General features: G+C 36.5%; 1 protein-coding gene across 1 annotated transcript; it reads left to right on the plus strand.

The window, feature by feature from the left end:
• Positions 1 to 1,489: 1,489 nt before the first annotated feature.
• LOC145037735 (cytochrome P450 CYP82D47-like) lies at positions 1,490 to 3,602 on the plus strand. The gene is made up of 2 exons (XM_078986441.1): positions 1,490 to 2,502; positions 2,733 to 3,602. The coding sequence occupies exons 1-2, from the start codon at positions 1,552 to 1,554 to the stop codon at positions 3,363 to 3,365; spliced, it is 1,584 nt and encodes a 527-aa protein (XP_078842567.1). The 5' UTR covers positions 1,490 to 1,551; the 3' UTR covers positions 3,366 to 3,602.
• The last annotated feature ends 7,668 nt before the right edge of the window (positions 3,603 to 11,270 follow it).

Genomic DNA, 11,270 nt, shown 5'->3' on the forward strand with positions numbered 1-11,270 from the left:
ACTCTGATTTTGAAATAAAGTAATAGCAAAACCGGTCTTTTCTGGCCATGATTTTGGGGATGTCACATATGATAACAAAATAGGTTAATATGATTAATACAACACTAATCATGCCTCAAATAGTTTTCAATTAGATAAAAACCGGTGAATGCTACGTACGGGCCACCCCAACAGACTTACAACACTCCAATCTATCTGCGTCCACAGTGAATGTTACGGCCTCCTCGCAGTCTTACAACACTCATATCTTTCCATGGCTACCACCTATGGTCTAACTGCTCATCTACCGCTCATGCCCTCAACATTTGATTGAATCTTTCACTCGCTTTCATTTCCTAGCCACTAATGCTATTGGAAATAGAGAGTTAGCATCAATAGAGAGGTCATGGTCTCCTTATGGAGTCTGTCGGCCTTTGATTCTTGGCTAGTTTTTATATGTAATTCAGAGTCTAGGTGCTTTTTCAGGAATTTTCATTTTACTGTGTATTAATGTTGTTACGTGATTATATATATATATATATATATATATATATATATATATATTAATTTCTTTCGATATACTTTGCCAAAGCTAGAAGCGGATGCCTGTTTCTTTTATAAAATTGCACTTCTCAAAAACCATGATTTAGTGCTAATCATCGATATATCAATTTATAAATTATTATTTAGAGAGTTAATATCAAGCTTGTTTCGTGGAATGCAAAGGAATTTAAAGCAATTAAAATGAAAGATTTTGACATTGACGCCTTTAGGTGAAAAATTGATTAACTTTAAGATTAAATTACACGAATGGTCCTTATGGTTTGGCGTAATTTGCATGTTTGTTCCCTAACTTATTTTTTTATCGGAAGGTTCCTACTTTTTGTTTTTGTTTTGTGTTTGGTCACTGTCTTACCAAAACTGACTATTATGCTCTTACTTAAATAAAGTAAAATAGTCCTTTTTCCCCGATAAAATAAGGTCAGGTGGGGTGGGGGTGGGCTGTGGGTGTGTTTATTTAAATAAATTAAAAAAATTAAGGAAAAATAAACTTTTAAGTTAAGACGGGGACCAATGGCGTAACAAAAATCAATAGTAGGGACCTTCCAATTTAAAAAAAAAAAATTAGGAACAAAACACACAAATTACCCAAACACTAAGGTTCATTCATGGAATTTACTCTTAATCTAATTTGGTCAAAAGCATCAACAGAAAGATTCTATCATTTTTTGACACAAGACCATGAAACAAGACCATGAAATGTATATTACAATTCTTAAATTATATTCCCTCTTAAATATATGTTTATGCTAAATGATCATTAAGTTTAATAACACAATTGTATCCACAAACTTAGCAGCCCACTTTGTTGACTTTTACATTATTAGAACCATCCCATTTGAATATATATATATATATATATATATATATATATATATATATATATATATATATATATATATATATATATATATATATATATAAAACGTTAGCAGCCAGGGGAGTTCAATCTGTATATATTATGAACCCTCGGTATGATCATTTTCATAATTCATTCTGGACGTAGAAAGCATGGAGCTGTTTCTCCCATTTTCAGCCTGTATAGCAGCGATTGTTTTTTCTTTGCTACTAAAATTCCTGCTGCAAAGCTTTAAAGGAAAGAGAGTGAAGAACAGAGAACCACCTGAAGCAAAGGGCCGATGGCCGGTGATCGGACACCTGCGCCTTCTAGGTGGAGCTGAACTACCTCACAGGGTCTTAGGTGGCATGGCAGATAAATATGGCCCCATTTTCACCATCAAGCTTGGTGTTCACAATGTTTTGGTGGTGAGTAACGCTGAGATGGCGAAAGAGTGCTTTACCACAAATGATAAGGTGTTTGCAAGTCGACCCAAGTCAATGGCAGTAGAACACATGGGCTATAACTATGCCATCTTGGCTCTCGCTCCTTATGGGGACTACTGGCGACAAGTGCGCAAGATCTTGACGCTCGAGGTTCTCTCTCAGCGACGCGTGGAGATGCTTGGACCTCTTCGTGCTTCAGAAGTTAAAGCATCCATGGAAGATATATATAAGGCTTGGGCAAAGAATAAAGAGAGTGGAAGTTCCGACATGGTAAAGGTGGATATGAAACAATGGTTTCAGAACTTGATATTAAATGTTGTGGTCAGGGTTGTTTCAGGAAAAAGGTTTTCACCTGATGACAAAGAAGGGGTTCGATTTCAAAAAGTGATAAGGAAATTCTTTGTGTTATTGGGCACATTTGTGGTGTCTGATTTTATTCCATATCTCAAGCCTTTGGACCTGGGAGGATACGAGAAAAAAATGAAGATCACAGGAGAAGAGATGTACGGAATTGTAACAGGATGGCTAGAGGATCACAAGAGAGTGAGGGCTGAGGAAAAGCAGCAACATGAAAGAAGCCAAGTCTTCATGGATGTTCTGATTTCGGTTCTTGAAGGTGCCTCCCCAGAGGAATTCCGTGGTTTTGACCATGATACCATAATCAAGGCTACATGTTTGGTAAACCTAATTAATCTTTCTATATCTCATCATCATTATGAGCTACTATTGCTAGAGTTTGTTAATTAATCGTTTATACTTTCTTCCACATTCATTATACTACGTATTTGCAACAGTTTTCAGCGGCAAAGATAAGCTGTGCAAAAGAACAAAATCAATTATCAGCATGCATGCATGTTGCTTGAAATCTAGCTAATACAAGAAATTTGTTTTTAACTTCAAACTTGCAGACTGTTTTAGCTGCGGGCTTGGACACATCGTCTGCAACGTTAACATGGGCTTTATGTTTGTTGCTCAACAACCCAAGAGTATTAAAACTTGCCCAAGATGAATTGGATGAGCATGTTGGAAGGAAGAGAGCGGTAGAGGAGTCGGACCTCAAGAACCTTGTTTACCTTGACGCAATCGTTAAAGAAACACTGCGTTTATACCCGCCTGGACCTCTAAACCTTCCTCATGAGTCCATGGAGGATTGCATTATTGGTGGCTACAAAATCCCTAAAGGCACACGTTTATTGACTAATCTTTGGAAAATTCAACATGATCCTAATAAATGGTCAGATCCTGAAGAATTTCAGCCAGAAAGATTCTTGACAACTCATAAACATGTTGATGTCAGGGGAAACAATTATGAATTGCTTCCTTTCGGTAGTGGTAGAAGAGTATGCCCTGCTATTCCCTTTGCTCTTCGGTCTTTGCATATAACTTTAGCTACTTTAATACAACAATTTGTGCTTAAAAACCCATCGAAAGAACCCATTGATATGAGTGAAAGCGCTGGAGTGACTATCAGCAAAGCCATCCCACTTGAAGTCCTTCTGGCGCCTCGTTTATCCCTTGATATGTACCCTGTTGCTCCATGATATGTGAGCTTCAAAGCAACTGCAAGCTCCAATGCCGCCTGACGATAAGCCCGAACCCCAGACCCGTTGAAGATTGATTGGAAGATAATCACGAATCGACTACTGACTAGCCTTATAAACAACTTGTTTAGTCATACTATGTTTGTTTTCGATCATCCTTATTTTTGGATGGTTTCTACTTACTGTTGTTTGTAATCTCTCTCTATATACAAAGAGCCCTCCATGGTTTATAATTCAATCGTCGATAATAAATAATTCTTAACATGAAAATATTATTTCCATATTTACTTAGTATTGTTGTTTACATGAACTTTGTTCAAAGTAAAACGTGTGTAAACACGGAAAGAATTCGAGTAACTAAGATATCAGTTTAAAAATAGAATTAAGATATCAAACGTAAACAATCGCCAACAAGAATAACAACGTGGTAAATAAAAAGAGATATGGAGATTCAAGTTGAAACCAAAAACAGAAAACTCAAATAATCAATTCACTATAATTTGAAGTTTTTATAGGGTTTGAGAAAAAAATATGGATAAAATTGCAAATTTCGTCCCTGTGGTATTCAAAAAAACTTTGAATAGGGTCCAAAAAGTTTCTAACTTGCATGGAATGTTCAAAATCAAAGTTTTTCTAAGTTTTTGGTCCATGACACACTTGAAAAGTCAATTTTGCCCTTTTCATTTCTTTTTTCTTTTTTCTTTATTTATTTTGGTATTTAAATAATTTAAAATAACAATAAAATCTCACTCTCTCTCTCACTCTCTCACTCTCTCGCTCTCTCTCTCTCTCTCTCTCTCTCTCTCTCTCTCTCTCTCTCTCTCTCTCTCTCTCTCTCGTATCATCATGATATTTCTTCTATATTCAAAACAATTTTCCTTAAATAACCATTTCAATCAAAGCCAACAACAACAATCTAAAATCAAAAAACAAATGAAAGATATGTATGTGTTTGTCGTTCTGTGTCGTCTCAAGAACAATTTCAAACAAACTCAGCAACAACAATCGAGATGGAAGAAGAAGGGGAAAACATAACAAACACAACAGCAAAAAATTTCTTGGAGTCTAATGCTGAAACTCACAAGAACATATATACACACATATATTTCTTGATTTCTTCTAGAAATCCCTTTTTTTTGACCTCCGATTTTACTCTGTAACTCAACTCTAAATTTCATCTTACCCCATAGAGCCCCGATGAATAGAAATTGGTTCAAAACTTGATTCCAGAAGTTCAAGGCTTCCAGATCAAAAATCTAATAAAAAAATAGGTTGGAGATTTCAAGAACATGATAGTGTTGTATATTTGGTAATTGATGTTCCTAAATTGAGATGGAGGAAGATGGAGACAAAGTTTTGTTGAGAAATCAATATCTTGCCTTTAATTTTCATTTCGTTTTCCGGGTTTTTTTTTTAGATATAGGCTTTGCAGCGCCGCCTGCCATGGAGGTTATCTTCAGATTTGCAGAGTTAGGGTTTGCAGCGATGGTGAAATAGTTATGGTTTTTCTACTTAATCTTTGTTTCCTGGTGTGAAGTAAATGAACGCGAGGATGATAAGGCGAACGTGTGGATCGGAAGAGAGGAAGGTTTTGTGCAACCAATTACAAAGAAAATCCTCGCCGGAGCCGGAGTTGAGAGAGGATGTGAGCGAGGAAGATACAACGGTGTTCTTGAATGTTGAAGAACAAAGCAATAAATGTGAGTGTTATTGGTTGCAGACGAGAGAGGGAGAGAGAGAGAGAGAGAGAGAGAGAGAGAGAGAGGGGAGGGGTTGGGTGAGATTTTATATTTTATTTTTATTCTTAATTATTTAAATACCAAAATAAATAAAGAAAATATAAAAAACAAATGAAATGGGCAAAATCGACTTTTCAAGTGTATCAGGGATCAAAAATCCAGAAAAACCTTTATTTTAAACTTTCCATGCAAGTTGGAAACATTTTGGACCTTATCTAAAGGTTTTTGAATACCACAGGGACCAAATTTGCAGTTTTGTCGAAAACTTACAATGAATAGAATCCGGTTTTTGGAAAACCGGGATATATTGTAAAAAATGGGGACTTATAAGGGTGAAAGTTTTATAACCCGGTTTAAAGTAAGGAACCGGGTTATATGATTGATATAAACAACCGAGACTTATAAGGGTGAAACTTTTATGACCCGGTTTAAAGTAAGGAACCGGGTTATATGACTGATATAAACAACTAATGATACAACCGGATCTTTTAATAGTACAATTATATGACCCGGTTTTGCAAATGAAAGTGTGTTCTGTGGCTTTAGGGTGTGCATTTAAGAGGGATATACGCAGTGGCGGAGACAATAGGGGGGCTGCGAGGTGCTTAACCTCCCCCCCCCCCCCCCCCCCCCCCCACACCCTAAATCTCTTTCCAAATTGCAACTATATGTTATTGATAAGATAAGCCAATGGTAAACTCTTAACCCATAATCCCACATCCATCAATTGATAATGCTAGAGCCCACTCAGTTATTTAAAAAAAAAACAATTATTATTATACAAATATAAAACAAATAGTCAACAAAATATGAGAACTATGAGGCCAATCGCCGCCTTAACGTCTTTCATTTTAATTTAATTGGCTATTAATTAATAGTGATATATATCAATTTGTAAGTAAATTATAAGAATACGCCATTTGTTTTAAATAATGTTTCTTAATTCTATGTTTTTTTTTAATTTAGACTATTACTTTATTATATTTTGGCGATGTGAGACTATTAACCCATTTATCCTTAAATCTTGGCTTCGCACCTGGATATAAGACCCATTTGTCAACAACCAGGTTTTTTACATTTAATTCATCCCCACTTAATGATCACCCTCTATCTCAGTGAGAAATGCTCATTTATATTCCGGTTAGTCAAGTTTGATACTTATAGTTTTTTTATACTAATTGTTTTTATCATGTACAACATAATAACTGCTCAGTCAGGAGTGATGCTTACACCTAAATATACTTGCACATATCACACAATAAACTTATAGAAAAGACCATCCCATTTCGTGAACATACAATACATATATGTTCTGAATGTGAAAAAGCTAAATGTCATACATTTACTTATCTCTTTACAACTTAAACCAACATATCATTGAGGGCGTCATTTAAATACTTAAGATATTCCATTCAAGTTAACACTACAAAAAAAAGTTTCCAAAAACTATTGAGATCATCATCCCTATTGCTAGGCCTCTGAATCCGCCCGTGTCCATGTTTGATTTTAATAGCAATGAACTAATTATCAGTTAAAAATGGCAATATACTACTATAAGAAAAATTAAATGGCACTGAACTTATTATGACTCCTACAAAATCAAACAAATATAATAAACCTTACCTATCAACAAATGTATATTGACATTTCAATAGGTTACAAAAACTCCTGTTTTTTAATATTCATAGATGTTCTTCCTACTAATGGGTGAAATTCTATCTCTCGCAATATGATAATAGTTGTTTGATCTTTTTCAAGATAGCACTAAATTTGACTCTAACCCTACTAAAACATATAACGAATGGGAATTAAATTATCAACCAGGGCCATATCCCATAATTCTAATCGGCCATGGAAACAGAAACTACATAGCATTATCAACAAGAAAGAAATTTTGGATGAATATCATCTGTAATCCGAACAACATACCATAACGAATATTGACGTAATACCTAACTTAGATAACCACTTTCTTTTCTTCATTATCACATCTCCTGTTTTTCCATACCCTAGGACGCCAAAACTCCTCGTTTTCCATGATTACCACCTCACATTTGCGAATTTGCCTCCATTTTTTTGTTTTTCACAATTTAAACTTTACCACTCTCTCCTAAATCCTAATCGATTAACATGATAATGCCTTTTTTGTATTGGGTTATTGATGATACAAGGCCCACATCTGATGTATGAAAACTGAGCCTCGATTTGATTTTCCTCTGTGCATAGTTTTCTTTTCTCTCCTCTCTATCTTATGTTTTCAATCATGTCGTCTATCCAGGGCCGGTCCAAACATATATGGGGCCCGAGACGAAAAGAAAAAAATGGCCCCTCAAATACAAATATAATAAAGATTTAAAAAAATATCATAACTCTTCAATATAGAAGTTTTCGATTATAAATAAAAAACAAACTAAATTGTTTATATTTTGAGCTAAATTGAGTTTCAACCAACTTTAAGTCCTCAAAATCATTTAGGTAATAATTTTTTTATATATATAAACTACATAGCCCATAAATTTTGGGCCCTCTTGAATCGTGGGCCTTGGGCAGTCACCCAGGTTGCCCACCATCTGGACTGGCTCTGCGTCTATCTTCCCAGGTGTTTATCTCTCTCTACACCAACCCCTCTCGATTTGATCTTCATGTGTCTCGGTTTCTCGTCCTTGTATTGATCTATATCAATAAGGGTAGAATATGACAGGATTCCGGAGGGAAAATTAAGTAATCGCGCCATCAGGAAAACTAAAATTTTGAAATAAAATATAATTATATGCATTTATAATAATTGAGTTTTTTTATCAGTTTCTATTATTTATTTTTTGGAAAGGAACATCCTTAACGAAAGTTTCGGGCTAACTTCGTGCACCGATTAATTCTTTGCTGCAAACATAAGGCTGTGCCTTATAATCTTCATGATTATGGGGCTGAGCAGTGTCGGAATTTGAGCATGTATTAATAGGTTATCCAATATATCATTTCTCTCATGTTTGTTTTACAACATGTTTTTAGAAAGAAAAAAAATGTGAAATGAATTGCAATTTTTTATATGGTTGGTTCACATAGAATGAAATATGTTTTGTGTTTGGTTTGGTTCGCATAGAATGAAATATGTTTTTTGTTTTGTTTTGCAAATTTGTCAACGTCATTGAAAATTAATTATGTAATATAACCAAAATGATATTTTATTGTTTTTCTTTTTGTAATTTGTTATTATTTAAAAAAATGATAAAACTTCCATTTATTAATTTTCACCTGTTCAAACCTACATGGGCTTATTCATGTGGGCGAGTGTGTGTAGGTGTAGGTGTAGGGTGGGATGATGTCGGTGTTGGTGTTTTGGAATAAGCCTTTTATCTTAGGTTTGTAAGTGTGAGCATGGGTGTGGTGAGGCTGGTGTGTGGGGGTGTTTGTGTGGGTGTGGCGGTGAGGTCGGTGCGAGATTCTTACAGCGCATTTAACCAAGAAGGTTCAAGAAATAAGTGAATATATAAAATTAATCAAAGAGCTAACTTGTATAAATTTATTGATGTTGCATCTAGAAGGATGAATGTTGTATAGATAGTGAATGTCATACTCATAAAGCCAAAAAATAGCAAGATTCTTACAATGCATTTGACTATAGCTAATAGAGCTTATATGTTTCCTGAAGAAATACTATTGGTTGAGATGGTAAAGTATTACGATAACGAGTGACAAGAAATGATGGTTTTTATCATGTTTGATCTCTCAATACAAAGTTTAAGTTTTATAGTAAAACTATGTAAATCATTTCATGAATGTCTCCATTTATATAAACAATTTCTACATCCATCTAATGTAGATATGGGTCAAAACGAACCATAAGTGCACCAACACCAATATGGTTGTAAACGTGAAACATAACCAACATATTAACAACAATATGATTGAAAATTTTCAAGATAACCAACATATATTCTAGTGACCTATAGTGCACTCCAAAATACGTAGATTAAGGTTGGCTCCGCACGTCTGCTTACACTTTACAAAAAATTAACCTACAACACCTTCACATTTTCACCCTCATCTTGATTTTATCATTTTTTTATGTACAGGGACCTCCTTGTTTGTATAATATGTGAATACATTAAATTTTGAACTTCCACCTTTTTTTTTTGAAGGTTTGACCCACCCTGAATGGTTTTAGATAAAGCTCCCCATGTGCGCATGTAGTTGACCTACTTAAGTCCTTAAGGAGTGTCTTCCTATTATCTTCGTGAAATTCTGCAAAGTGATAATCATCACTATCAACAACTTCTAACTCTTCATCAACTATGTCATTTCCTGTAGTTGTGATATTATTTTTTAAAATTCCATGTTCATATACATCCACAACAATGTGGAATTCACTCCTGTCTACATCCACATCAAGTTGTACGTTACACCCCTATACATTGTAGTCACCATCATCATAATCATCTCCATTGTTTTTAGAACCATATATACTCTCAATAAAGAAAGCATGTCCATTGTCACTATAGAAAACATCTCCGGTATCATCACTCTCCATTCCATCTAGGATACCCACTCCTACTTGAGTTTGAAACGACCCAAAAACACGACCCAAAAATTTTCGTTTTTCCATATAATCAAAACCATAATATAAGTATCATAACATAAACACATGCGATGTATCCCCAAAACATAATAAAATATTGTGCGGAAAACTGTATCATACTGCATCAACTCAAAATATCAAGAGACATCCCAGGATAAAAGTCATGCTGCGGTGTGTGCAATGCTGTCACCCCGAGCTCTTCCCTTTGCTTGCGGAAGTACCTGAAACCAAAACTGAAACTGTAAGCACGAAGCTTAGTGAGCTCCCCCAAACTACCACATACCATACAATAACATATAAACACATATTAGGCCTTGCCCACTGCATCGGGCCGAAGCCCGGAATCTGCATCGGACCGAAGTCCGGAACTGACTGGGACCTTGTCCTCTGCATCGGACCGAAGTCCGGAACTACTGCATCGGACCGAAGTCCGGAACTGACTGCATCAGACCGAAGTCCGGAACTGACTGGGACCTTGTCCCCTACATCGGACCGAAGTCCAGAACTAACTGCATCGGACCGAAGCCCGGAACTGACTGACTGAACATGGCATGGCATAACACATCAACTAGCATAACACATATACGACATGCTACATCGGGCCGTGGCCCGGAACACATAATACTTAACACATAAAACATAGCACACAAATCCTTTTCGAACCACGAAGGCATCGAACATACTAACTGCTGCATCGGACCTAAATCCGGAAACTACTGCTAACTGAACGGGCCGGCATTGTGGCCTTAGACCCGTTCCTACTGGAAGGAAACTCACCTCGTAAGCTGGCTGCTGAGTGTGTGGCTCGGAAAGCTAACGGCGGCTGCTCCTGAATCTCCTCGGCTACAAGTCCATAAACACACTCAATCAAATACTAAACACTGCGCTTGGGGTAAAATGACTCTTTTACCCTTGGTCAAAGTCAACTCTCTTTTGGGCTGACTCGCTGAGTTGGCCACCCAACTCGCCGAGTCCTACTCTCACTTTTCACTTCTACTCACTGCTTACTCGTCGAGTCTGGCATCGACTCGACAAGTACCCTCTTGATCCAAGAACTCAGACAATCTTCATCCGACTCGCCGAGTCGTATGAACAGACTCGACGAGTTGTTCTTGATCCCAAGAAGATTGCCTTGGACTCGCCGAGTTGTATGAACAACTCGTCGAGTTCCTCCCTCACTGAGTCCACTTCCTGACTCACCTCGTCCACTTGACACTGATAAAACTGAAGGACTCGGGACTTGCGACCCGACTCGTCGAGTCGTTCTTTCGACTCGCCGAGTCGCCGCCATGCAACAGATTTTTACTTGATTTTGTTTGAATCCAATGCATACAATTGATAGATCTGAGTCCAATAAGTTGTTTTACCACGTAAAGTTTCCAACTTTACGTGCACAACCTCATGAATAAGGGAAACAAGGCTAAAAGATGCATAAAATGGGTAGATCTATGGCTAACATGCAATATAACCCCAAAAAGACAGTAGATCTGGGCTCTACAACACCCCAACATTCAGATCCATAGATATATCGACTTAATAAGACGTTCATGCAAGTGTAAGGCTTGAAACAAGCACCAACTAGCTCTTAGG

Source organism: Lactuca saligna, chromosome 3 (assembly GCF_052625555.1).
Source record: "Lactuca saligna cultivar CGN05327 chromosome 3, ASM5262555v1, whole genome shotgun sequence".
Taxonomy (NCBI): Eukaryota; Viridiplantae; Streptophyta; class Magnoliopsida; order Asterales; family Asteraceae; genus Lactuca; species Lactuca saligna.

Coding starts and splice junctions, on each gene's coding strand:
- LOC145037735 (XM_078986441.1), top strand. CDS start 1,552: ATGGAGCTGTTTCTCCCATTTTCAGCCTGTATAGCAGCGATTGTTTTT. Junction 2,503..2,732: donor TAATCAAGGCTACATGTTTG/GTAAACCTAATT, acceptor TCAAACTTGCAG/ACTGTTTTAGCTGCGGGCTT.